Here is a 27,864-nt window from a genome sequence, read left to right on the forward strand (position 1 = left end):
ACACTCAAAGATGGCGATGGCGTCTAGGCGTTGCCTAGCAACCGCTTTAGCTTGGCTTTCTCTTTCAAGGTAGAAACACTATGCCCCGCTCAAAGATGCCGACCTTGCCTTGGGGTTTCCTAGCAACGACCAGTCTTATTTTCCTTCTAAGGCTGTAAATAGCTGTGCCCCTCTCAAAGATGGCCGCATGACGAATCACGAGCAATCTTCCTTAGAGCAAAATTGAGAAAGATATCATCTCCCCCCTTACCTTCGAGGATGGTTTGGTCCGGCAAGAGTTGCCTAGTAACCAACAAATGACTTGGTTGTTTTTGTTATTAGAAGAAGGAAGATGAAGTCCTTTATATTCCAGAATCGTAAAATAATATTTATAATGAATTTATTCATGATAGTGTATAGTGCAGAATGTGAAAATACTCCTACCGAAATCCTTTCCCTGAAATAAAAAGTTGACAGTTTAACACAGGTTATTCACGTTTTCACAGATACTACTGTGCTAATGTTGTTTTCAAACTTTGTATTTCTCATGAAATTGTAGAAATATACCTCGTCTTTTTAAAATGTCTTATCCTAACCTATATCATGGATGTAACAATATATTTAGCTCATCCTATACTGACATGTTAGGTTCTTTTCACTATGTGTTTAAAGGGATAACTATTCATTATCAGTTAATCAGATCGTTTTTCTCAGAACAGTTGCCTTCATTTATGCAAATATATTTACAAAACATATAGTTGTATTAAGAAGGCATTTATTTCTTTTAAACATGCTTTGCCTGCATTCTGGATTTGATTTCTAATAGCTGATAAGAAATAAGACGTTTACTCTGCACATTAAATTACATGAAATTTAAAGAGGAATAAGGTGCATAAGATAACAAATGAAGTAGAATATCAATTTTTCCTTGTAGTTCTATGAATTTTTCCTTTAGTCTGCTTATATTTATTTAGACTTCTGATATACTTAGGTTTATTTCTATCACTTTATTTTTTTTTTTTGGTAAGAAGTAGAACACTCCATAGACAGCATGGGGGCCATCTCAGAGGCAAAGGGGACCTATTTCTATCTTTTTATTTTTATATTTCTTGTTGTCCTGCCTTTTCCATGCTTTTTTTCCTCCTTTCTTTTACTGGATTTGTTTCCTCGATCCATTTTGTCCTCTTTCTTCTGGTTTCAAATTTATACATTAATTCTCTTTTATTAATTTTTGAAATTTTGCCATCACATTTAATTCAGCAAAAGGTTAAAGATTTTTAAACCGTCTCTCAAAAACTACAAAGAATGTGACAAGTTAATTCCATTAAACTCCCTCCAGAGTAAGCAACTAGTGTCGCTAGCATTCAACTTGACTTTTTTAATGCCTTCATTGAATATTTTTTCTTATTTTATTCAGGCAATTGTAATTGTATGTTTATGATTCATTTTGCCCTCCCTGTTCCTTCTTGCATTTCAGATCACTTTCCAGGGATAGCTGAAAATTTTCCTGCTTCCTAGAGGATTTCCTACTGGAAAACTCTCTACTCACAATATTTCTAATACCAAATGTGCAGGCTTTTCACACCAAGCAGTTCCCCAGTTTTCTGTGGACACAGACTGTCTTATAAGCCAGTTAAATTCTGACACCAACCACCTAGAGTTACACACACACACACACACACACACACACACACTCACATCCTTAAGGTCTCGGATCCACAAGACTACAGCCACTTCACACACCAATTAGAAGTAGTGGGTCCCCAGGTTACCCACACTTCGGTCTGAGTGGCCTACATATAACAAGGATCCCCATGACCCCCTCTTCTTATTGCCCTAACTTGGCCTCTGTTCACTGGTGCTGAATAGAAACGTGGAGATAAGAGTTTTGGGTGGAGTAGAGAAGAGTAGCTTTTATTTCTTTGCCAGGCAAAAGGGACCAAGTGGGCTGATGTCCTAAAGACTGTGACCCACTCTGGAGCGGGCAGTGAGGAGTATCACAGTGTTCAGGGAGCAGGGCATGATCAGCTCGTGGACCATTCTCGGATTGGTTGGCATTTAGGTGAAGTTTCAAGCATCATCAATTTTCTGGTTTCAACCAGTCTAGGGTCTACATTTTTGTGGTCAGCAGTTTTCATCTGGAGCGGGTCTGCTTCCTGTAAAAAACAACTTAGGAATGTGTGTCAGGCCTTTATCTATATCTTTCAGGGAACTGGGATTTCAGCATTTCTGCTGTGTGGCAGAATCATAGTCTAAATTGTTACCATTTCCCCAATTCAACAGCTATTCTTTGTTTCTACATCTTCATATTTCCAAATCATTAACTTTTGGGTCAGCATTTTACTTCAAAAGACAAGGACACAGGGCTTGTACACTATTTCATTCTCATGTTCAATAATTTGCTCTTAGGGTTCACAGAACCCACGGAAACATTTTACTCACTACTGTTGGTTTATTATAAAGGATATTACAAAGGATGAAAACGAACAGCCAGGGGAGTGATAGATCGGGACTTTGGAATTAGAGACACAGACAATTACCTGGATATGGGACTTCCCTGGTGGTCCAGGGCCAAGATTCCACAGTCCCCATGCAGGGGGCTCCTGGGTTTCATCCCTGGAAATGGCCACCCACTCCAGTATATTGCCTGGAGAATCCCATGGACGGAGGAGCCTGGCGGGCTATAGTCCATGGGGTCGCAAAGAATCGGACACAACTAAAGGGACTGAGCATGCACATGGCACGCACAGGGAACTAGACCCCTTATCCTGTCACTAAGCGTTCACATGCTGCAGCTAAACATTTCATGTGCCACAACTAAGAACCGGCAAAGCCAAATAAATAATAAAAAAAGAACTTGGCAAAAGTGGTGGGATGTCACTTCTGAGATTAGGTTATAAAGTGGCAACTTCCATCCTTCTTTGTATTCTCTCTCTTGCCCTCTCTTGTTCACTCTGATGCAGCCAACGCTGTGTTGTGACTTACCCAAAAAGAGGTCCTTGTGAGTCAGGCTGGGACCTGAAACTTGGCAACCTTTACTAGAGTGCTTGCACTTAAGACAGACATCTCCTTGAGCAAGAGAATACAAAGAAACTATGAGACTAAAAATAACTGCATGCATGCAGTTGGGGAAAATTATGTACATATGTGCAAAGTCGCTTCGTGTCCGACTCTTTGCAACCCCATGGACTGTAGCCCACCAGGCTCCTCTGTCCATGGGATTCTCCAGGCAAGAACACTGAAGTGGGTTGCATGCTCTCCTCCAAAGGATCTTCCCCACCAGGGATTGAACCTACATCTCCTGCAGCTCCTGCATTGAAAGCAGTTTTTTTTTTTTTTTTAACTGCTGAGCCCTAATTAATGTTCAATAAGATACAAAAAGGCCACAAACCAGTTGCCACTTCTGAGGCTCCAGGAGCAAAAGCAGGGTACTGTGCCCAATTCCTGCACACAGCACCACCAAGGGGTGGGCAGACCACCTAAGCCACCTTTCTAGCCCAACCCCTCCCCACCCTCGCCTCATTTAAAGAACCAGCCTGTTTCCCCTCACAAGCAAGCAGGGGTGCCTGTTTCTTGTTCTTCTTTTCTCTCCCTCATGCTAAGAGTCCGTGGGAGAGTCCCAATAAAGCCTTGCCTGAATTTCTCATTTGGTCTCTTATCAATTTCTATTAATTAAAAAGTCCAAGGACCCTAGTCAGTAACACATGGAACCTCTAGTCAATAGCCTGGGAGGAACTGAACCCTGCCAACAATGACAAGAATGAGCACGGGAGCAGGTCCTTTCTAGTCTTGCCTTGAGATGATTCCAGCCCTTGCTGACCCTTTGATTATAGCCTGTAAGAAACTCTGAAGCACAGACCCGGCTAAGCCACATCTAAATTCCTGATCTACAGGAACTTGAAAGTAACAATGTTGTTGTTTCATGCCACTAAGTTTTGGGGTAATTTGTTACACAGCCCAAGGTAACTAAAATAGTGTCCTTTATTTCTATTATTTTGCATATTGTGGTACTTTATGAACCTGACAATTCCTGTACCTGAATCCTGGGGGTGGGAGTGGGGCAACATCCCGTTAATTTTTGTTTCTGTGAATTCTAAATTCAATCCTTGTCTCTGCAGCTGTGGTCTTTGTGCTATTGATCGGAGTCCTCTAGGGAGGATTCACCCTCCAGGTCATTGCAGAGTGTCAGGCTGGGCTCCGTGTGTTATTTAGCAACTTCCCACAATTTTACACATGACTGTGTAGATATGTCAATGCTACTTTCTTAGTTCGTCCCACCCTCACCTTCCCCTGCTGTGTCCACAAGTCCCTCTACTAGATTTCATCAGTACCATTTTTCCAGATTCCATATATTTGCATTAATATATTTGTTTTTCTCTTTCTGATTTACTTCACTCTGTGTAAGAGGCTCGAAGACTATCCCAGAATTAGATCAGCTGCTGTGGAAGGCCATTGCTTAGCTGAAGAACTACACCAAGTTTTTCACATCACAGCTGCCTTCAGGTTCTTGGTAATGACAATGAGCACCTCTGGAATTTCTTTTCCAACCCCATCTTTTTTTGTTGTTGTCGATTTCTGTTTCCTCTCTGGGGGAGGTAAGATCCTTGAAAACTACCCATACCTCTTATGAAACCACCAATGTTGCAAAAACAATGTCATATCATCTAATTATCAATGCCAGAAGCTGAAGTCCAAGCTAAAGTATCTCATTGTTTTACCATTCGTAATCCATTGATGGTAACCATGGTAACAGTTTAAACTCAGTTAACAGAACCAATTATGCATTCAGCTTATCTAAAGGAAAGTTTCCTTACGGTTAGGAGGGCATTTTAGGTGCCATTTCAAGCTCCATACCTGTTGATCATTTTGCCTTTCTCCAGTTTACTTTTATCTTCCTTATGATTTTATTAAAATTTAATTACGCTAGCATACAAAAGAAGGGATCTACTTTAGATTTAAAGGAATTTTAAGATGTCTAAACACAGGTTCAGTCATTGTTGGATCTTGATGCAAATAAAACTGTAAAAAGACATTTTGCAAGAACTGGGAAAATTTGATTATGGATTTAAGTGTTTGACAATACCAAGAAATAAGAATTTTGTTGGAGGTGTTAATGGCATAGTGGTTACCTGCAACTTTTTGGAGATGCCTATCTAGCAGGCAGAGGTAAAATGATACGATGTTGGGATTTGCTTTACAAGCGTTCAGCAAAGAAAATAAAAGAAAGGGATCAATAAAGTACATGTGACAAAATGGTGATACTGCTGAGTGCAAAGCAATGCACCCTTTTACCTTGAAATACATTGACAAACTGCATTGGAGCAAGCTGTTTTGGTTTCCATCTCCACTAGATCACGTCTGAGCCTGCTCATTTCACCCAAACCTTCCCACCCTCATGAACTTATTTTTCCAACCTTAACATGACAAAGATAAAATGACATATCACTGGACTCTGTGTTAGCACTTATTAACTTGTGCATATGAGCGACTTTAATATTTTTTTGCGTATGGGAAAAACCTGCTTAGTTTTCTCCCCAATTAAAAAAAAAAAAAGCATTTCTGCTTTCCTAAGTTTTTATTGATCAGTAATACGTATTTGGGTAGTACATTTCTGTCGACACATATGTTACAGTGACTTCCGCAGTTTACCGTATCGTTTTCAGCTTGGTTTATGAAGTCTTCTGCGGACAAACAGTTTAATATTTTCCGTCCTCTGGCTTTGCTGTAATGATAAGAAACTCTTTTTTCCCCAGTCTTCAGGATTATACAGTGTTATGGTTTCATTTGTTATATTTACATTTTTAATCCACCTGGAATGTATTTATGTCCTAGGCCAGTTTCTGGCTCTTCTCCCAGAAAACAACTATCAGGTGTTGCTTAGCAACTTCCTCTTGGGTTAGAGTTCGGCTTCTTTTAGTGGGGAAAAAACAGCTGCACTCCCTTCTGAGTTGATTGCCGCCTTAAAGCGTTGCCTAGTAACCCCGTTTCAGACGTTGTGATTGGACCCTTCACACGACCCACCCACCCCCATCCCCCAAGAACCAGAAAGAACTTAACTAGAAACCTAATCTGTCTTTTTAGGAAAACAAGGGCAGCGTATGCGTTGCATAGCAACCAGGTCGCCTGGCCCTTCCATTGAAACCGGTGTTGGAAAGGTCGCCCCCCTCAAAAATGGCCTCTGACGCGCCGCTTTCGGTATATTTCGCCCTCGAAAGTTCTGCCAATAATTCAAGCTTCCACCTCTGGTCCCCGAAGGAGTTCTCTAGGTCTTTTTTGAGTCTTGCACACACTGGGTGCGAAGGAGGATGGAGATAAACCCACCCGCTCTGGGCGCCCCGCACAAACATGGCCGCGAGCGCGCCGCCAGCGCCGAGAGGCGGTCCTGCGCGGGGGCGCGCGCGGCGCAGGCGCACTTCCGCTCAACCCGTGGTGTCTGAGGCGGCGGCGGCGGCGGCAGCGGTGGTGGCGGCGACGGCGGCATCTGCGGCGCGGGGCATGGTCCCCGGGTCGGAGGGCCCGGCCCGCGCCGGGGGCCTCGTGGCTGACGTGGTGTTTGTAATTGAGGGCACGGCCAATCTGGGGCCCTACTTCGAGGGGCTCCGCAAGCACTACCTGCTCCCGGCCATAGAGTGAGTGCCGTTTCCGCGGCCCCAGCCCCGCCCTCCGAGTTTAGTTTTCCAGTCTCTCTCCTCACCCCGACCTTTCACTTCCGACCCTCACAGGTATTTTAATGGCGGCCCTCCTGCCGAGACGGACTTCGGGGGAGACGTGAGTCTTGGAACTCTCGAGTTGGAGGGAAGATGGGAGTCTGGACTGGGTCTGCGGGAGGAAGGGGCGGTACCTGGACCCTGGGCCCGAGATGGGAGGGGCTCGGGTCCGGACTCCGGGGTCGGCGGCGGGAGGGGCTGGGGTTTGGACTCCTGGGTCCGAGGAGGAGGAAGCTCGGGTTCTGGGTCCGAGGGGCTGGGGTCAGGATTTGCGGGTCCGAGCGGGGAGGAGCTGGGATCTGGTCTCTGGTTTCCAGGAAAATGGGGTTCGGGTCCTGGGTCCGAGGGAGGATGGGCTGCGGTCTGGACTTCTGGGTCCGAGAGGGGAGGAGGCTCAGGTCTTGGGTCCGAGGCGGGAAGGGCTCGGGTCCTGGGTCTGAGGTGGGAGTACCGGGGTCCGGACCCCTGGGTCCGAGGGAGTAGGGGCTGGGAGCTCCGACTCCCCTGAGGGAAAAAGAAACTGGGTCCCAGATGAAAAGTTCTTCTGTCCTCCCCTCCCAGTATGGGGGCACCCAGTACAGCCTCGTGGTGTTCAACACGGTGGACTGCGCTCCAGAGTCCTACGTACAATGTCACGCTCCCACCAGCAGCGCCTATGAGTTTGTCACCTGGCTCGATGGCATTAAGTGAGCTCTTTTCTTGGCTTCGGGAAGGGTTGGGGGAACCTGGGAGGGACCGCAGAGGAATGGTGGCCTGGATTTGAGCTGCCGGATCCAGCCCCTCACATTGGTTGCTAAAAAGGGCTGCGATGGGGGTTGTGGTTTTGTCCCTAGGTCACTTAAATGGTCAGTTCTGTATGCTCAGCTGGTGTTGTCTGGCTTGGAAGTAGAAAGAATTTCCTGCTCAAGGAAGCCTGGGGAAGTCCAGCACCCCTGTCCTACTCCTCATGTATTCTTCCCCTTTCTGTCTGTTGCTTCTCTTGTCTACTCTAGTCCTTTTTTTTCATACCAGGGGCATTGAAGCTTGAGTGCAAGAGGGCTGGGGCTAAGCCTCTGTGCTTTGGAGTAAATTTTGATAGTTGACACTGCAGATGCAGACAGCCTGGGGCCACTTTTCAGCTCTACCACAACAGGACTCCCAGACCCACGAGTCCCTGTCCTCTGTGTCTAATAGAACTTATCTCTTAAAGGGGAACGGTAATAGTACTTACAGTCATCCTGTTACTTATCCAGTGTTGGAAAAACAGATTAAAGCTTACTGACTTGGAAATTCTTTGACAGTCCAGCAGTTGGGACTCTGTGCTTCCACTGCACGGGACATGGATCCGATCCTTGGTGGGGAAACTAAGATCCCACATGCTGAGGGGCACAGCCAAAAAAAAAGAAAAAAACTTTTTTAGTGCCTGGTTTCCTTAAGTAAGGAATTCAGGGATGGCTTTGATGGATGGTTCTCACTCACTGTCTCTTGTGGGATTTCAGTCACGGTGAGCTGGGACCACAGTCATCCGACTGTTTGATCGGGACCAAGGGATCCATTTCCAAGGTGGCTAACCCTGTGGCTGTTGGCTAGAGGCCTCAGTTCCTTGCTAGCTGTTATTCCTAAGACATCTCTCGATGGGGCTGCTTGAGTGTCCTCCCAACATGGCAGCTGGCCTTCCTCAGCCTGAGCAATCCAACAGAAAGAGCAAAAGGAGGCCACAGAGCTTTTTATAATCAAATCTTAGAAATCACACACCATCATTTGTGTCACATTCTGTTTAGTATCCAGGTCAGTTGTGTTCAGTGTTGGAGGGGGCATGAATACCAGGAGATGGCGCTCATCGCAGATCTAGTTCTGGTGACACTGTAGGGAACTTTGGGAATCAAACGAGTTGATGACTGTTGAAAACAGTGCCTGACATGATTAAGTGCTCCCTTAGCTTTTGCTGTTCTTTTGTGTTTTGGTTTCTTGGTCTGCAGAGGGATAACGGTAGTCCATGGCGGCACTCAGAGGCGGGTCACAGAAGCTAATCTTCATACTGTGTTCAGCTCAGGGTCTGGTCAGAGTCCATTAAACAACACGGATTCGTGGGCTGCCGTTATCTTCATTCGCCCCTGCAGCAAATGTTTGTTGAACACTTGGTTTGTTCCAGGCTTCATGTGCTAGACCAGGCGCTGCACGTTCACTTTCCCCCCTTACGGTTGTTAGAATTCATGGTCAGGGCAGAGCGGGGTTTCTCAACCTCAGCACTGTTGACCCTTTGGGCCAGATGATTATTGTATGTATGTTGTGGAGGGGTGGGGGGCATTCCTGTGTGTTGTAAGGAGTTCGGTAGCATCCCCGGCTCCTACCCCCCAAATGCCAGTGGTCCCCTCCGTCCCCAGTGTGATAAACAATAAAAACAAAGACGTCTCCAGACATTGTCATATGTCCCTTTGGGGACAGAATCCGCCCCAGTCGAAAACCTCTGGAACAGATTGTGGTGAGACTTGAATGATGTGGAATGGGGGCTCCTTGAGGTTCAAGTCCAAGTCTGATTTCCCTCAAGTCTCTAGTACCCAGCACAGGGCCTGGCATGAAAGAGCCCTAAGGAAAACTTTGTAGAACGAGTGAATGAACGAATGTCCAGAATGTACCTGATACTCTGGTTCTCCCTGGTAAACGCCTATTTAAACATCAAGAGCCAACGCAAACGTCCTTTCCCTGATTCCGGCAAGCGGTCAGTTGCTCTCTCCTCCGCCCCCATTGCTCTCAGGTGTTTCCCTGTTGCAGCTTCACACCTCTGGACTGTGAATGTCCAGGCCTTGGGTGTTTCTCCTGCTGTTTGCCTGAGATGGGAGACCTTTGCTGAATAAATAAACGAGTGAAAGCTGTAAGGAAGAGAATCACCAGGAAAGTGAACCTTTTGGTGGGTGTCAGGAGAAATAGTGAAACCCCCTTGTTTAAAATGTCAAGGGCACTAGGAAGATAAGAGGGAAATATATTCTGAACACTTCCATCCCATATCCACCCTCTCCCTTAACCAGCTTCGAATACACTGCCTGTTTAACCAAAAAAGAAAGCTTTATGTGCTGCCTGCTCACCAGAATCCTCCCAATCAGCCGATAAACATTTTAAGCCATTATTGAATATTCAGAGTCATTACTGTTTTATCAGGCCCTATGTAACCATCTAAATTCAGTTTCTGTGACGTTCTGGGGAAGTCTGTAACAGAGTCACAAAGAAAGTCAGCAAGTTTTGTTCACATGGAGAAATCTTATCTTCTCCTGGAACATCCATCACTTACAGTACAAAGCAGGCAGTGTGATTTTTGGAAAGTCCTTGCTTTGAGGAGATTCGTTTCTGATGTTACATTTCCTGTCTGAAATGTAAGCGAGGCGGTTCCCCCACCCCCGACAGCTAGTGACCCAGCATCAGAAGGGACAGCCCAGGTGACTTCCCCACAGCATTGTGACAGTGCGTGTGTGCCTTCATTCATTCACTGGTTTGTGTGTTCATTCATTCAACAGACAACCTGTGGAGCAGATTGTTTCAGGCACTGAGGGGGCAGAAGGCAAGCAGGGTTCTGGCCCTAAGGAACTGGTGTTTCCTAGGGGTGACAGGCTGTGGCAGTCATTGGTCAGGGCTGGCTGCGGTTCACATTCATTCATTTTGACTAGTCCCTCTGGGGGGCTCCAGAGGAGGGGCCCCTTAGCCTGTGAAAGTGAGTGACAAGGACTCAGGGGCATGACCTCAGGGGTGGGGTGTGAGGATAAGGAAGCAGTGAGTCAGATCCCACCTGTATCTCCCAGCATACTTTCATTTTTGTTTCACTTTCTGTTTCTAATCTGAGGGATTTATTTGAAATTTTTTAATATTTAAAAACCTACTTCTAACTGGCCATATATTTTTTTTTCCTGCTCCCCAGTTTTAAGTTTTTCTCTAGACAAAATATTTGTTTTGTGTCTTTTTTTGAGTTGGTAACAGATGGCTTATGTTTAATATTCATTGAAAAAAAACAAACTCTAGGGTCTCAGAGTGGTCAATCTCACTTTCCTTTAAATTATTATTTTTTTTAGAAATTAAGGTGAAATTCCCATAACACAAGCAGTCAATTTGAAGTGGACAAGTCAGTGGCATTTAGTACATTTAAAATGTTGTGCAGCCGTCTTTTCTGTGTAGTTCTGGAACATTTTCATCCCTCTTAAGAGAAGACCCTGCATGCCTGCAGCAGCTGCTTCCTGTCTCTCCCCCTACCCCTCACTCCTACCCTTAGCCCGGCCGGGAAGATGGCTTGATTTCTTCTAGCACAGGCAGTTGGCAGTAGGGTGGATCCAGGATTGGTTGATTCATCGGCCTCTGCCCCAGCTCTGTGGCATTAAAATTCCTGTGCAAACCAGAGTCTCGATGGTGAGGAGGAGGAGGAGGAGGTCTGGGGAGTGGGTGGCGGGGAGGGGGAGTGGTGTAGGCTGAGCTCCCTGAGTGTGGGGGCAGAAGACCGAAATCTACACTGGGGAAGAATCCAGGTAGAGCACGGACGGGCCACGCGTTGGGGGCTCACTTATTCAGAAGGCACTTCCCGGAGCCTGTGTGTCCTCGGGCACATCATAGAGCCGGCTGAGGTCTCACTGAGGGCTGCGCTTTCTTGGGGCTGTAGGAGGAAGTGTGACAGTCACAGTATTGGGGGACATGTGATCAAGGGTGATTCATGTGGCAGGTGGGGAAGGCTTCCTGGAGGAGGATGACACGGGGCTGGGAGTTGGAATAGGTATGCAGGGTTTCCTGGGCCAGAGTGGGTGGCGTTATGTGGTCTTCGGGTGGATAACACAGGCAGAGACCTGGGTGTGTGGCGGATGACAGACTCCAGGGGCATCCAAGACCTTCTCGGAGGCACCCAGGGAGCGATGGAGCGGGAAGGTGGGCAGGGCCCAGGGCGGGGCAGGCTTGGCTCTGTTCTTGATGACCAAGGTTGGATTTGAAGCTGTTTGTTTATGTAACACACAGTTCCAAGCCCTCCCCTGTGCCATACTGCGGGGGCGGGGCGTGTGTGGCTGGGACAAGAACAGTCCAGACCTCATCCATGCCTGGTGGGGGAGACAGGTGCAGACACAGACACGGGGGCCATGGTCCAGAGCCACAGGGCCCAGTCTGCACAGATGTCCCTCGTGGCAAAGGGTCAGCCTTGCCACCGTGTGACCCAGAGAGTCATGGTGGTAGCAGCTGCCATCTGGCAGAGGCCTGCCACCAACCCCACAGGGACGGACACCGGTGACCCCTCTGTGGATCAGGTGGAGGAGAGACCAAGTCTGTGTGTCATAGTTTCCTGGGGCTGCTGGAGCAAAGTACTGGAAACAAGGTGGCTTACAGCCACAGCAGGTTACCGCCCCTCAGTCTGGGTCCAGGAGCGTGAGCCGACGTGGGGTGGTGGGGTGCCATGCTCCCTCTGGAGCATGTAGGGGAGGGTCGTCCTTCCTTGCCTCTTCCAGCTTCCGGTTGCCCCAGACGTTCCTTGGCCTGTGCGGTGTCCCTCTGATCTCCACGTGGTGTCCCGCCCCCTCTCTCATCACATCCATGTTCCCTTTCCTCTGAGCGTGTCTGTCTCTGCTTCCCCGTTCGCCTTCTAAGGACACTGGTCATATTGGGTTCAGGCCACCCTGCCGACCTCATCATGGCCTGTTCACCTCTGTAAAGACCCTGTTTCCGAATCCAGTTGCCTCCTGTGGTAGTGGGGGGATCAGGACTTCAACATACGTTTTTGAAGGATGCAGTTTCACCCCTAAAGGTGGGAGGGCAGAGGAGGCCCCACAGCAGGCTGGGAAGGTAGGGGAAGGCCGGGCAGACGACCCAGCGTGGGGCAGGCGCATGGGGACTGGGCCTCAGCGTAGGCTCCTGGGCTTAGTGTCCCGGGTCCTTTCTCTGTTCTGTGCTCTCATGGGGCCTTTTGCCAGAGGGACTCCCTCTCAGGAGATGACAAACAGCCCCTGCCCACTGGGGCTAGGGCAGGGCACTCTTGAGTGTCCCCATCCTGAGGGGCACAGACTGCGGAGAGGGTTGGCCCAAGTGTGGGCCCCTCCCTGGTGGCCTGGGGGCTGGCGGGTGGTGGCCCTGGGCACCCCAGGCGCTGACCCCTTGCCCCCTGCAGGTTCATGGGCGGGGGTGGTGAGAGCTGCAGCCTCATTGCCGAAGGCCTCAGCACGGCCCTGCAGCTGTTCGACGACTTCAAGAAGATGCGGGAGCAGATGTGAGTGTGCCCGGTGTGGGGCCCGCACCCATCTGTCCACCTGGCCCGTAGCCCGCTTGGTGGGTCACAGGCTCCACCCCCAGCCTCCCTGTGGGGCGTTGGGTGGGCTGTCTGTCCTGGGCGCTGGGAGCCAGGAGGCAGGAGGTATCCCCTGGCCCACTCCCTGTCTCGGAGTCCTCATCCGAAAGGGGAGCTGGCTCGGAGTGTGCCTCCTGCCTTCCCTGTGGCTGGGTGACTTCCAGTGACTCAGGAGGCTCTCTGGGCCTCAGCATTCTCAGTTGGGAAATGGGTCCCTACTCCTGACTTCCAGTGGGGTGGAGGACTTGGTCACTGCTGCTGCTGGCTCGGGTCTTTTCTTGGGGTCCCTGCTGCCACCCTCTCCTCACCTTTGCTTGTCTCCGGTAGCGGCCAGACACACCGAGTCTGCCTCCTTATCTGCAACTCGCCCCCGTACCTGCTGCCTGCTGTCGAGAGCACCACGTACTCGGGGTGCACGACGGAGACTCTGGTGCAGAAGATCGGAGAGGTGACGACTCCTGACCTGAGGGAGGAGGGGGCTGCCAGCCTGGGTCTCAGGATGGGCACAGATGCCATTGGCTCCTATTGGGAGACCTACAACCCAGAATCGCCCAGGGCAGCTACTCTAGGTCTTGGGTCTTCTGTCCCAGAGCTTGGTGGGAACTTGGCCCCGTGGCTTCGTCCTGACTGCTTGTCCCCTCTTGTTCAGCGAGGAATCTACTTCTCCATTGTGTCCCCCCGGAAGCTGCCTGCCCTGAGGCTGCTGTTCGAGAAGGCGGCTCCTCCAGCCATGCTGGAGCCCCTGCAGCCGCCAGCAGACGTGAGCCAGGACCCACGGCACATGGTGCTGGTGCGGGGGCTTGTGCTGCCCGGTGAGCCTGGGGGCTGGTGGGGGGCAGGGTTGGGGGTGTCCTCCCCAGCTCCCTCTCACTCAGATGTGCTTCGTGTCTCTCAATCCCCTCCTTAATGGGCTCTACCGATCATCCTCGGCGCTCAGTTGGGGGTGGCTCAGCCCCAGGCCCCCTCCAGCCCAAGCAACCTGTACCCCTGCCTCCAGCCGCACCCGCAGGCGCCACACTCTCAACAGCCCCCCAGCAGCCTCTGCCACCGGTCCCCCAGCAGTACCAGGTATGGATGTTGCCAGGGGAGGGACGTGCTCCTAGGGCTTGGCGGAAGCCCTGGCCCCTTGGCAGAGACCTGGTTGGAATTGTTAAGTCTTGGATAGGGGAGTCTCCCCTGAGACACTGGAGGGTGGGACTCTTCAGGCTAGGAGTCACGTCCTCTTAGGATTTTGGAGCTGGGCAGGATGGTCCTCAGCAGCTCTTCCCCTCTGTCACCAGGTCCCTGGGAATCTGAGTGCAGCTCAGGTGGCTGCCCAGAACGCCGTGGAGGCAGCCAAGAACCAGAAGGCGGGGCTGGGCCCTCGCTGTGAGTACCAGCAGGGACGTGGGTTTGGGCAGCCAGGTCTCCGCACCCCCACCCACACCGCTTCCCTTGGTCTCTCCCACAGTCTCGCCTATCAACCCTCTTCAGCAAGCCACTCCAGGAGTGGGTCCCCCCTACAGCCAGACCCAGGCCACCCAGCTGCCCCCAGGGCCCCCCGGTGCCCCCAAGCCACCTCCTGCTTCCCAGCCCAGCCTGGTCTCCACTGTGGCTCCAGGCCCGGGCCTGGCGCCCCCTGCACAGCCCGGGGCACCGTCCATGGTAGGTGCCTGCCTCCTGGCCGCCAACAGTGCAGGGAGGAGAGGTCGGCCTTCCTGAAGAGGGCCCGAGGGCACATGGGTCTTATTGTTTGGGGTCCTTGGGAGCTCACAGAGCCTGTGCTTCAGGCGAGGCTGAGACTAATTCTGGGGGCAGAAGCGGGTGGGTGAAGACTGTTCCGAGGAGTCCAAAGGGTCCTGGGAGTCCAGGGTCTTTGAGAGAACCTGAATCCTCCAGGATTAGAGCATCTGTGGCCCCAGGTGCGGCCCAGTGGCGTTCTGGGCCTGGGGAAACACAGGAAGGGACCTTTGTCCTCTTCTGCCTGTTGACCTGGTCCTCTCAGGACAGCCCCTCCCAGGAGATGATCTGATCCTGCCCTGTGGCTTTTCCTTCTCTTTCCCCTCTGCCAGGCGGGCACCGTGGCCCCAGGCGGGGTGAGTGGCCCTTCCCCGGCCCAGCTCGGGGCCCCAGCCCTTGGCGGGCAGCAGTCAGTCTCCAACAAACTCCTAGCCTGGAGTGGGGTCCTTGAGTGGCAGGAGGTGAGCGGCTCTGTTGGGCCAACCCTGGTGTGCTGCAGGGCTGGACCAGTGCCCGTGGGGTCATAGGATTTGTCGTCCTCAGGATAGTCCCGAGGAAGCTTGGGATGGGTAGCCCAGAGTTCAGGGTTAAGAGAAGTCTCAGCTTCTCGGTCCGGGGAGGACCCAGGAGATCGTGGCATGGAGGGGACAGTGGGTGGTAGGGTTTGAGGGCAGGAGGAAGAGGCCCACATTCGTGGAATTTGAAGGCTGGAGGATTGCAGGGTTGGTGGTCTGATGAAGGGGCCCAGGGCTTGTGGGCCTTAAACTGGGGGGTTATCCTGAGCTTTTGGGGCTCCCCGGGAAGGGCGGAGAGGTCAAAGAAATGGTGGCTCAGGGCCCTTTTCACCCAGATACACCTTTCCTTCCCCCTTAGAAACCCAAACCCGCCTCTGTGGACGCCAACACCAAGCTGACCCGGTCACTGCCTTGTCAGGTCTACGTGAATCACGGCGAGAACCTGTAGGTTGCCAGGGGTGTGGTGGGTGGCGAGCTGGGATGTGCGTCTCCTGACGCTTCTCCTGGTGTCACCCCAGGAAAACGGAGCAGTGGCCCCAGAAGCTGATCATGCAGCTCATCCCCCAGCAGCTGCTGGTGAGTGGCCGGTGGCGGGTGACCTCCCACCCCTCCTGCCTCTGTCCTTGCCTCCGCACGCCCGCTGACCTGGGTGTCTCCCGCAGACCACCCTGGGCCCTTTGTTCCGGAACTCGAGGATGGTCCAGTTCCACTTCACCAACAAGGACCTGGACTCTCTCAAAGGCCTCTACCGCATCATGGGCAATGGCTTCGTGAGTTGGGTGGCCAGGCAGTGGCTTCCTGTCTTGGGCCCAGGGAGCTGTTTTTGATGGTGGGGCTGCCTTTGTGATGCTGGGCTCCTAAAGTCTGCCCCAGATTGAGGTTTCTTTCACTTTAAAACCATGGCAGGGTATGACAGGAGCCATCGGAGAAAGCTCTTGGCTCTGACGGGTTTGCAGGGTGTCACAGCTTCCTGGGGCCAAGAGCAACAGAAGTGCATTCTCTCGCGCTCCTGAAAGAGAGAAACATGATCGAAATCAGGGCGTCGGCAGGGCTGCGCGCTCTCAAGGCTCTGGGGGAAGACCCCTCCTTGCCTCCTGCGGGTGGCAGCCCCAGGCGGGCTTGGCTTTAGACAGCCTGCTCCTGTCTCCTGTTCTTGTCGTCATGTGGCCGTCCTCTCTCCATGTGTCCTCACGTGGTGGTCTCTTCCTGGTGTGTGTGCCTGCTTATGGGGACACCTGTCATTTGGATTGGGGCCCACTCGAATGACCTCATCCTAACTTGTTACCTCCGCAAGCACCCTATTCTCAATAAGGTCCCGTTCCCACGTGCCACGGTCTGGAACTTCAACGTGTTTTTGGAGGACACCATTCAGCTCATAGCACTAAGGGAGGGTCTCTAAATAGGACCAGAACCAGTTACTGAGTCCATTCTGTGAACCTAGCTCTTTTTCAGGAGAGGGGACTCCTCATAGGTTATCTCATGGTACCTTGAGGAAAATTCTCCAAAGAAGGCAATCCTGAGAGTTAAGAATGCCTCCAACAGCAAGTAACAGCACACCCAGCCGGCAGGTTTTTTAGAACAGATAGATGCTTGGGGTGAAGGCTTGGACCAGCAATTTACTGTTTCTCGCAGTCCTGTGTGGGTCCGCTGGGCTCAGCTGGGCTAGTCTTGCTTGGGGTCTTTGATGGGGTTGCCATCAGATAGCAGCTAAGACTGTGCTCATCTGAAAGCTCGTCTGGGCTGGAAATCAAGATGGTCCCCTCTCATGGTGCTGCCCATCAGCTGGGGTTCAGCTGCGCCTGGTCTTCCGAGTGCCTCCATGTGGCCTCCCCGTGTGGCTCGGGCTCCCTCACAGCGTGGCATCTGGGTTCTGAGAGCCGGATACAAGCAGGCGTTCACTTGTGATGTGTAACAGGATGCCCAGAGGAGGGCACTCTCAGGGCTAGGTCTGTAGCCCCTTGACGTCAGGGCCAGGATCTCTGGGGCTCCCTTGTTTCTCTCTCGTGACTGTGAGATGGTTCCTGAAGCTCAAGGAGTCCTGTCTGACTTAATGTAGGAGGGCAAAAAGGAGGTGTGTTATCAGCCTGTATTTCCCCTTCTTTAGGAAAACACGTTCCCACACCAAGCAGGCTTCCTTTCACATCTTGGGCCAGACCCGGGCCCCTGATCCCCCCGTAGGGACAGAGGAGACCGTGGGGGAGCAGGCACCAATGAGTGCCCTGGGGCCCAGACGTGCTGCTACCCAAACAGAATTGGGGTTCTCCACACAGGGAGAGGGGCAGATGTTAAGCAGCTATCAGGGTCTGCCTCGCCTGAGAAAGCGAGACTGGCTTGGCCGAGGTTCCACCGGTTCCGTAAGCTCATCAGCCCCTCCTCCACTAAGAGCCCCTCTCCCAGAAGCCTTGCGTGTTACGGCCTCGCTTCATGTTCACTAGCGTTCCCTGGGCACTTCCTGTGTATACACCCAGTGCAGGACAGTGGACATGATACCCGGGTCTGTCCCTTGAGGTGTGAGCACCACCTCCCGTGAGTTTCACTGCAGACGCTGAGGTTGAGGCGGTGTGGCACCCCAGGGGCCTCTCGGATCCCTGGTCCGTCAGGGTGTCTGCCACCACCACTGAGCACGCACTTCCCATGTCAGCTCTATGTTGAATTCCCTCCCTGTCAGCTGTGAGCCCTTTGAGGGGGGCAGGATTGGAGGGGGCTTCCTCTGCTCTCCATCCAGCCATTAGCAGCAGTCCCAGCTGCACCCTGTTCCTTCGGGCACCCAGCTCTCTGGAGCAGCCTCAAGCCAAACCTGGACCCTCCTCCACCTTTCAGAGCAGAAAGCTGGCCACGCCTGGCCTGTGCGGTTTCTAGAAGCTTCTAAAACCCAGAGAGGTGGGCTGCCCCCTCCTGCAGGGCGTGATGGCTCTGATCCCCTCCCGCAGGCGGGCTGCGTGCACTTCCCCCACACGGCCCCGTGCGAGGTGCGCGTGCTCATGCTGCTGTACTCGTCCAAGAAGAAGATCTTCATGGGCCTCATCCCCTACGACCAGAGTGGCTTCGTCAACGGCATCCGGCAGGTCATCACCAACCACAAGCAAGTCCAGCAGCAGAAGCTGGAGCAGCAGCGTGGGGTGAGCGACCCCGCGGCTCCCCCGCCCTGGGGCCTGTGCTGCCCTCCTGGGTCCCAGCTCTCACGGCAGGACCCCTGGGGCCCTCCTGGGGCTCCAGTGTTGGGCACGTCCTCCTCCGCCAAGTTCAGTCTCCCCCCATGTTTCCCTGCAATCTTTCTTTCCTTTATAAAGAGTATTCTTAGTGAATTTCTAAGACACAGTCCCCTCTTTAGGGGCATAAAGTTTACATCCTAGACAACCCCGCCCCCTGCCCAGGAAAACGTTCCCAGCTCCTGACAGGGTCCCGTTCAGGGTGCAGACTCTCCGCAGCATGGGGATTCCCCGCCCAGCCACTGACCTGCTCCCTCTCTCCCCACACAGATGGGTGCCCAGCAGGCGCCCCCTGGGCTGGGTCCCATTCTGGAGGACCAAGCAAGACCCTCGCAGAACCTGGTGAGGACAGGGCCGCGGAGGGGGTGGGGGTGTGTGTAGAGGACACTGTGATTCTGATCTCGCTGAAGAGGTGGAGGGGTCTGGGGGCTCCATCCCTCACCCGTGTCTCTTCCCGTCAGCTCCAGCTCCGCCCACCGCAGCCCCAGCCTCAGGGTACTGTGGGGGCCTCTGCAGCCGCCGGGCAGCCCCAGCCCCAGGGTGCTGCCCCGGCCCCTCCAGGCGCCCCGCAAGGCCCTCCTGGAGCAGCCCCCGGCCCGCCCCCTCCTGGACCCCTCCTCCGGCCCCAGAACCCTGGGGCCAACCCCCAACTGCGGAGCCTCCTCCTCAACCCGCCCCCGGTGAGATTTGGGGAGGGGGTCATATGGGAGCCGGGGGTTCTTGGCTTGACAGTCGGATTCCCTTCCTCGTGGAGGCGGGAGGTTGGTTTGATGGGAGTGGGTGATTGGAGGTCGGCCTGGCCATTCCCCACATGTCCTACGTGGGCTTCTGCCGAGATTCCTTTGAAGGAAGACCACAGGCTCCACCAGGGAGTGGGGCAGGTGGGGGCTCTCCGCCAGGGCTTCTGAGCCACTTTCTCTGCCCCCCCCCAGCCCCAGACTGGGGTGCCCCCTCCTCAGGCCTCCCTCCACCACCTCCAGCCACCAGGGGCCCCTGCGCTGCTGCCCCCACCGCATCAGGGCCTGGGGCAGCCCCAGCTGGGGCCCCCTCTCCTGCACCCGCCGCCAGCCCAGTCCTGGCCTGCTCAGCTTCCCCCGAGGGCTTCACTGCCAGGTAAGGGGGTTTGGGGGAGGCCCGGGGCCTGGGCTGAGTGTCCCAGTGTCCCGTGACTTCTGGGAAGTGAAGTCCTGGGCCTTTGTGGCTCATGGGGGCTCCATGGGCCCCCGGGAGGTACAGCCCAGGGCACCGAGAGCCAAGGCAGCAGGTGCTCTCCCCCCGGCTCCCCGCCTCTGTGTCCTCTGGGGTTGCTGGGAAAGTCTCAGGGCCGGAGAGTTGTGCTGGGGATGGGCCCCCACAGGCTCACAGGAGGTGGACGGCCCGTGGCCATGTGGGGTCAGGAGGTGCCCCTGGGGTCCCCCCGGGGCTCCCTCGACCCCCCCGTGCCTCGGGCCTCCAGAGGCGGAGGGAGGACTCAGGCCCAGGGCCCTCCCGGGCCCCAGGGACTACCGGGAGATGCAGTCCCTTCCCACTGCCCCCCAGGTCAGATGCTGCTCAGCGGGGGGCCCCGGGGCCCGGTCCCCCAGCCGGGCCTGCAGCCCAGCGTCATGGAGGACGACATCCTCATGGACCTCATCTGAACCCCGACACCCAATAAAGTTCCTTTTAACACACGCCCCGGCTCCCGTCACTGACATCCCCCAGGACTGGGCAGGAGGAGATGGGGGGAGACACCTCTGCCCTTGTTCTCGCTTCAGCAGATGCCCCCAAGGCCCCGGGCTGGTGAGGCCGGGGCCTCCGCAGTGAGTCAGGCCATCTGGTGCAGCCTGGCTTCCGGGAGGTGAGGAGGCTGTAGGCAGAGGTCCTAGGACCACGAGTGCCCATGGAGGTAGAGAGGGTACCAGGCGGGCCCAGAGGAGGCCTGTGAGCCAGCCAGGCAGGTGGGGTCTGTGAGCAGCAGTCAGTGAGGCAGTGAAGGAAGGTGGTGACAGTCTAGGTGCTGAGATGACAGAAAGGAAAGTGTGGGGCAGGAGGAAGCTTGGGATGGTCAGAGGACAAGTCAGCAGAGGCCTCTGGGAGCACGAGCCTTTGCGGGGGAAGGAGGGCCTGGAGAGGTGGGGAGGGAGCTCAGATTCCAAACTGAGCAGCTGGAGGCTTGTCCAGGGCGTACGGAAGGGCTGCAGGAGGCCAGGCCCTAGGGCCAGGCCTGGGTCGGTTGGGTGTCAGCCCCTTGTGGGCTGCGGGATGTGATGGGGCAAGATAGGCAGGGAGGAGCCGAGGGCAATGTTCCTGGGGAGGGAGAGGCCAGAGGAGCAGCCAGAGTTGGGGGGCAGGAGGGGTGAGGCCAGAAACTGGTGTGCCCATGTGGAAAAAGTTGTGGGTGTAGGGTGGGGTCCAGGGTGGTCCCCAGGACCTGGCCTGGGTGCTGGTAGACGGTGGGCCTTCCTGAGGCAGGAGCCGGGAGAAGGAGCCAGTGGTGATCGCTGATGGTCCGGGACATCTGAGGGACAGAGGCCACGCTGGGAGCCCGGGGTGTGTCTTTAGCGGCAGCGTGTGTGCTTGGTGGTTGAAGACACAGGAACAGAAGAGGTCTCGTGTGGAGAGAGCAGGCAGAGACCAGGCTTCTGGGGCTTTGGACAGAGTGGACAGTGGGGCCATCCTGGTGATGGGAGACACGGCGGGGATCTAAGGAGGAGATACAGGTTTGGGTGTAATGAGGCAACGGGCCTGAGGCTGTCCTTAGGGAGACATCCAAGGGCCAGCTGCTTTGGCCTGTGAGCAGAGACTTGGTTGTCTGTTGTCAGACCGAACCCAGAGCAGTGATGCTCAGAGTGTGGTCTAGAGGTGGACCCCCAGCGTCCGCATTGTTTGAGATGCCTGTTAGTATCAGATGCCCAGACCCCCTCCCAGGAGAGAGGTTGCAATCTGGTGGCCCCTGGGCCACTCTACAGATGAGTTTTGTTTGGCCTTCCCTGTGTTAGGCTATGTGGCATTTTTTTCCCTAACGAGTTAGTTGTAAAAATCAGGATGATTCTCTCTCTCAAACACCCACACACACACACACAAAATCTGTAGTCTTGTCTTCTCTTGACAAGTCAGAAGATCTGGCTCCCCTGGGTCCACCCTCCCGCCCAGCAAACAACGGGCTGGAGCCGTCCCTCTCCATGGGGCGTGTGCTCTCTGGTTCGCCACAGTCCCCACCACTCCCTCCTGACTCCCCCACCATGAGGCAGAAGGCTGTCGCCTTTGGCACGGGGCTGGCACGGTTGGTGTCCCCGGGGTAGTATTCGGAGACAGTGAAATCTTTCTTGTACCCATGTCTCTACCAAAAGTGGCAAAACGAAAGAGAGAACGAGAGGGCCACGTGTTTCGAGAGAAATGGGAGCGAGCCTATTTCTTTGTGGAGGTGAAGAGCATGCCTACGTGCTTAATATGCAAAAAAATCGTGTCTGTGTTGAAAGAATACAACCTGAAACGTCACTATGAATCCAAGCACAGTAAGAGCTTCGACCAGTACACAGAGCAGACACGAGACGCGATTCTCAATGAGCTGAAGAAGGGCCTCAAGTGTCAGTAGGGCCGGTTTCGGAAAGCCGACGGAAGCAGTGGCGTGGCTGCCGCTCGAGGCTCCAGAATCACGTGACACAAATCACCCAGGCGTTCCAGCCCACGGACATCCAGTTTATAAGGGAGCTGAAGAGACGCCCCCCGAACAGAAACCCCCGTCTGCTTGGACCGTCGTTTGGGTCCAGCAGGCATCCACGTCTCGCGGGAGGGGAAGAGAAATCTGAAGATCGACACGTCCAGTTGCTTGACCGAGTCAGATCAGTCGTGGCCTTTACTATCGCTGCTCATGAACTATCACCACCCAGTTAGCTTTATTTATTTGTGGCATGGAGAATCTCGATGTGACTGAACAAAGCTGTGACATGGTGCCAAGGCAGGCCCGACCTTGGGAAGTGACTTGTTTTCTGTGTGTCAAGAGAAATACACACTTTTCATGAAAGCTGGTCTACACCTAAGCACAGCTACAGACTGCGGTGGTGATGAAAGACATCTGTGTCCCTGGGGACGTAGGCGGGTTACCTCAATCTGAGGGGGCGTCATTGCCAGAGACTCAAGTCAGGTCATCGCATCAATTACCAGGCCCCGACCTTGCCGTGAGAGGTCAGTGGAACACACGACACGGCACCTGTGACAGGGTTTTGTACCTTAACCATGGCAGGCTGGTGATGAACTTGACCCCAGTGTGTTTTATAGAAGCTCTGCGACCTTGTCATGTGACATGTGGAAGCAGTCTGAACTGTTGCAGTCCATCAGCTTAGCTCATTTCAGGTGAGCCAGCAGCCATACCTTGGTCCCCCTGAGAAGGTCAGTCAGAGACTTTGGGTCAAAGTTCCTACCCTTCTGAACATTGTTTTTCTCCCAAGGACATTCACAAATAGCTACTTGAATGTATGATCATGTTCACCCAGTCCAGGCAGAAATGGGGATGCCGTTGGCAGGGAGTATTCTGACTCCCTTTCCGTGGCTGCAGGTGGTCTCCAGAAATAAAGGGCATGGCCTGGACAGCGTCCACTCAACTCGTGGGGCTAAAGACCAAACTGCCCCAAGGCTCCCGGCGTCCAGACTTGATGAAAACGAACGAACACTGCCCCATTTGCTTTTCTTGGTTGCTGTCGATCATGTGAGTGCGGACCGCAAATACTAGCCGCTGATCTCCAGGGCAGTGGGCTGCCGGTCGCCCAGTGGGCTCCCTCGGAAGACAGCCCTCACCACTCTCCAGCAGTCGCCTGAATCTCCATGTCTGGAAGCGCCCACGCTTGTGAGCAGCCATTTTCCGTTACACAACTGAATCAAGTTCAATGCTGCCCCCAGCTTCAGGAGTCCAGGTTGAGTTCTCAGCCACCAGTCCCGCCCTTGACATCTGGGGGTGGCATGGATGAGGCCCACCCCCCGGCTTCATAGTCCAGGGAGCAGAAGAATTACGAAAGAGAAAACAAAAAAAATTTAGTAATTAAATATTTCTATTTTTCAATTTGTATTTTTTCAATTTGGATTTGAAAGATAAACTCCAGTACCATACCTGTTTGTATTATGTTCCATGCATTCACCAGCGTTCAGTAAAGATTCCATTTGATTATATTTCTGGCCGTCGACTTTTCTTATACCTGGCGAGTTCACTCATTTATGTGGCCCACCTGGCTCCTGCAGGCATTTGAGTTTACGATCCCTGCCCTAGAGTCTTCTAGAACGGTCGAAGCGAATACTCCATCGGGGGAGGGAGGGAGGCTGGGCTTCAGCATCAAGCGCAAGCTCCCTCGGCAACTCTGACACAGACGAGGTCGAAGGAGGGAAAGCGGGCCACGTGTCCCAGGCGGCGTGTGTCGCAGGGGTTCTCGAAAGCTCAGATGGCTCCAGGGGCCAGGCAGGTGATGGAAATGGGTGACACAGGCGGGTGTAAGACGACAGGGATTGACGGGGACTGTGGCGAACTTGGGGAGTGCTTGCCCCACCTCACGGCATTCAAATTAAAACCAAAAAAAAAAAAAAAACACACTGTGAGGACCAAACAAAATCCGCTGGTGGGTCTCAGGAGGCCGCCGGGCTGCCATTTTGCGACCTCTGGAAGAAGAAGACGCAAGGACAAGGCCAGAGGCCAGAGGAGGACCCACCTGTGAGGGCTGGGCAAGGGCTGGGAGACAGGAGGAGCAGGCAGGTGTGTTCTGGAAGACAAGTGTTTTCAAGGAGAGAGTGACCGACTTGTGTCCAAAGCCATCAAAAGGGAAGAGGACTAGCAGGATGCAGGCTATGCTCTTCCCACAGGGTGGACATTGCCCCATGGGCGCAAACAGACACTGCTCGAGTCCTCCTGGGACAGATTGATCAAACAAACCAGTGGCTGTTCCCAGTCACTGGAGGCCCCAGACCTCAGCACCCAGTTAGATGAACTGAAGGGACTGTCCCCGTGTCATCACCCCGTACTGTACCCCAGATGAGAAGGAAGCCCTGGGTTACAGCGTGCCCAGAGAGAGGAGATCTACCCACGCAGCACTCACCTCCACATTTCACAGCCCAGGTGTAGACAACAGCCTCTCAGAACCAGCCAACACTGAGAGAGCAATCTTTCCAGAAAGTTTTTCTCTGAGCATGAGGTATTGTTAAAGCTGCTGCAGTGTAGTAGTACAGGCCTTAAACATCAGGGTTGAGACTCCAGCTTCTGTACCAATGGGTTGTGCGGCTTTAGGCAGGTCCCCGTGCCTCTCTGAATCTCTGACCCCATGTGGCTAGAAGTGATTTCTGCAGGATTGAGCCCTCGAAGGAGAGCTGCCGTTAGCCACGGTTGCCATCACTGGTCAAAATATGCTCCTAGAGGGCAGAACTGCATGCATGCTACTTTGTCAGAACCACCAGGGCATCCATGACGGTTGTAATTTGGGTGAGTGACTGGTTAGAAACATTTCATTTCTGACCAGTTTGTTTTTGGGGCCAGGCATGTAGGACTGGAAGCAAGACTGGGAAACTGATGAGAATTCTTGCACAGGAACAGATCTGGCAAAAGTGGGAGAACATAATTAAAAAAAAAAGCTAGATCACTGATTTGTTAATGGTTAGATATCTGTCTTGGGTGAGAGACTGCCCACCTCCTACCTCTGTGAAGAAATTTTATGAGAAAAATGACACCCTCTAAAAAACATGTTTGTCTAAAGGTACATAAAACTCACTAATATTTTCCCATCAGTTTGGGCTTTTAAGAAAATTAACCTTAAAATTCTATTGAGTTACATAGGAATCTAGTTTCATAAAGATGAAAAAAAACTACTGAAGTGTAGAACAAAAAGTGAAATATTCCTCAGAGGCAGGTTTATCAGTTTGGTGTTTGGGTTTATATGCTTACGGTTGTAGACACACATTGATAGCTTCTTAAATGTTTTATGTAAACGAGGTCAGTTTCTATACGCTCTTGATCTTGCCTCCCCCTCCCCACCTCGCTTGAATCATGGCCATTTGTCCACATCATTCACTACAAGTAACTCTGTGTGCTTTTAGTAAATGGTTGCTTCCCCTGGTCCATTAAGTGGACGCATTCCAATCCCACAGACCATCCAGTCTGCATAAACTGCCTGTTGATGTAACCATTCCAGGGCTTAAAACAATAGCATTTACTGTCTCACAGTTTCTCCGCATCAGGAATCGAGGCCCAGCTTAGCTGGTGCTTCTGGCTCAAGATCTCTCGAGGTGGCAGTCAAGCTGGGGCTGCGGTCTCATCTGAAGGCTCCACTGGGGGAGGGCCCGCTTCCAAGCTCATTCACATGCCTGGGGGCGGGATCTTGTTTGCTCCTGGCTGGAGGTCTCGCTCGGTCCCTCACCTTGCAGTCCTTTTCACAGGACACCCAAGTTGGGAGGCACAGTTTTTTCTCACAGTAACCCAAGAGTGGAAGTGATAGCCTATCACTTTTGCTGTATTCCGTTCATTAGAACAGTTGCTAGGTCAAGCGCACAGTGAGGCTGAGAGGACAATAAAAGGATTATAATACTAGGAGGTGGGGTCACAGGGGGCTGTCTTTGAGGCTCTGCCACATTCTTCGCGGCAGCTGGGTAGCTGTATACTTTTCCACTATTATAAAAAAAGTTTCAGAGAATCAGCATGAACATGTATCTCTTCCCCTTCATTTGTATAGGCATTCCTTTTTTTCTTTTTGGCCACACCCTGGGGCGTGCAGGATCTTAATTCTCTGACCAGGGATCAACCGTGTACCCCCTGCAGTGGAAGTGAGCTGTGTTAATCACTGGACAGCCAGGGGAGTTCCTGTTCAGGGATTCCTGTGTGATATATTTCCAAGTGGAGAATTTCCAAATTGAGGTGTATGCCGATTCTATTTTTATTTACTTCACTTATAAAAAAATTCAACTTATTTTTTGCATAATAAAGCCTCCTGTGGTTCACACTTTTAGAGGCCTCCAAATCAACCCAATGCACGGCCTCTCCCAGCCCTCTCTGGAGACTAGCAACCGATTTCTTGTGTGTTCTTTGATGATCTGGACTAGCAGGTAGAAGCAAACAAGTATATTTGTTTTCTGGCTCTTCTGGCCAGTGGCAGCTTACTTTATACTTTTATAAGCAGCTTGATGGAGGTATGATTGAGTTTGGATATGCACATACACTTGTGAAAGAATCATTGCAGACAAGGTAGCAGGCACTCATCGCCTCCACAAGTTTTCCTGTGTCCCTTTGGTCTTCTCTGTGTTACGTGTGTGTGGTAAGGACACTTCAGCAGACCTACGCTCTTAAATGTCAGTGCATGGTAGAGTGTCAGTAATCACAGGTGCTTTGTGCTACAGAAGGTCTCTAGAACTTGCTCTGCCTTATTCTGTAGATTACTTTATCTGACAATGTATCTTGCAGGTTATACCAGGGCAAAAAACCTTATATCCTTTTTTTTTTTTAATGGACCATTTTTAAAGTCTTTATTGAATTTGTTACAATATTGCTTCTGTTTTATGTTTTGGTTTTTTGGCTGCAAGGTATGCGGGATCTTAATAACTCCTGGACCAGGGATCAAACCTACACCTGCTGTGTTGGAAGCACGGGGTCTTAACCTCTGGACCATCAGGGAAGTCTCTTATCCATTTGTATGGCTGCATAGTACTCCCCCAAGGAATGCCATCATTTTCTCAGTCGGTCTCTTACTGGTTATGTAGAATGTTTCTGGTCTTTTGGGGTGCCCATTTTATTTTTATTTTTTAGCAGGGTGCCCATTTTAAACTGTGACCAAACTGCCCCCTCCAAAAAATATGTGGCATGTCAGTGATTGTACCAACTCATTTCTTGCCAGTTCACCAGTGTGAATGATACTGCAATCGAAGAGGCTGGGCAGGACACAGCCATCTCAAGGCACCTTGCTTCTGAAGGCAAGGAGAAAGCCCTCTGGGCTTGGAGATGGGTGAAGTCTGAGTTTTTCCAATGTGGGAGTGTTCAAACAGTGGGTGTGGGGGGCAGCTGTGGACTGTTGGTTTCCCCATCTGCAGAATGAGGTAATAAGGTGGTCACCCTCATGGCCTAGTGTGTAAGGGTTCAGTGAGCTAAGACATTTATTATTATTATTGCTTTTTCAAGGATGATTTATTTTTTAAAAAAATTTTATATTTTTGGCTGCACCGCACACAGCATGCAGGATGTTAGTTCCCCAACCAGGGGTTGAACCTACACCCCCTGCAGTGTAAGCCCAGAGTCTTAACCACATCAGGGAAGTTTCTCCAAGAATGATATATTTTTAAATTAAGTTTTACAGGCAGGTACCAGCTCTGACAACCAGTCAGCCTCCCAGTTCTCATTCTGTGTCACATGCTTGTATAAACTGCACCCATAAACCATAAAAAGTAATTTATCATTTCCAATTCTTTTTAAAAAGTGACAGGAGAACCTAAAGACACTTACTAAGCAAACTGAAGGGTGGACT

The 27,864-nt window shown here is 52.3% G+C and overlaps 1 protein-coding gene across 5 annotated transcripts; it reads left to right on the forward strand.

Annotated features, from left to right (window-relative positions):
- Window positions 1-5,442: 5,442 nt before the first annotated feature.
- Window positions 5,443-27,788, forward strand: MED25 (mediator complex subunit 25). 5 transcript variants are annotated; one of them, XM_086353695.1, is made up of 18 exons: window positions 5,443-6,608; window positions 6,702-6,747; window positions 7,248-7,372; window positions 12,787-12,885; window positions 13,291-13,411; window positions 13,613-13,775; window positions 13,901-14,031; window positions 14,244-14,331; window positions 14,414-14,607; window positions 15,015-15,143; window positions 15,556-15,641; window positions 15,716-15,773; window positions 15,860-15,967; window positions 18,128-18,316; window positions 18,677-18,748; window positions 18,868-19,086; window positions 19,339-19,519; window positions 26,930-27,788. In XM_086353695.1, the coding sequence occupies exons 1-18, from the start codon at window positions 6,325-6,327 to the stop codon at window positions 27,001-27,003; spliced, it is 2,367 nt and encodes a 788-aa protein (XP_086209821.1). In that variant the 5' UTR covers window positions 5,443-6,324; the 3' UTR covers window positions 27,004-27,788. The 5 variants fall into 5 exon arrangements, with proteins under 5 accessions (XP_086209821.1, XP_086209817.1, XP_086209820.1 ...); XM_086353691.1 differs by lacking the exon at window positions 26,930-27,788 and adding an exon at window positions 21,736-23,548; XM_086353694.1 differs by lacking the exon at window positions 26,930-27,788 and adding an exon at window positions 19,946-20,077.
- Window positions 27,789-27,864: the final 76 nt, after the last annotated feature.

This window comes from Bos grunniens, chromosome 18 (genome assembly GCF_055505025.1).
Source record: "Bos grunniens cultivar Pamir isolate PY7600 chromosome 18, Bosgru_T2T1.0, whole genome shotgun sequence".
Lineage (NCBI taxonomy): Eukaryota > Metazoa > Chordata > Mammalia > Artiodactyla > Bovidae > Bos > Bos grunniens.

Excerpts from the sequence above, each read along its gene's own strand:
- MED25 (XM_086353691.1), top strand. The coding sequence starts at position 6,325 with ATGGCCGCGAGCGCGCCGCCAGCGCCGAGAGGCGGTCCTGCGCGGGGG. Across the intron at positions 15,642-15,715 it reads GTGAATCACGGCGAGAACCT|GAAAACGGAGCAGTGGCCCC; the intron begins GTAGGTTGCCAG and ends GTGTCACCCCAG. Across the intron at positions 19,520-21,735 it reads CCCGAGGGCTTCACTGCCAG|TGGCAAAACGAAAGAGAGAA; the intron begins GTAAGGGGGTTT and ends CTCTACCAAAAG.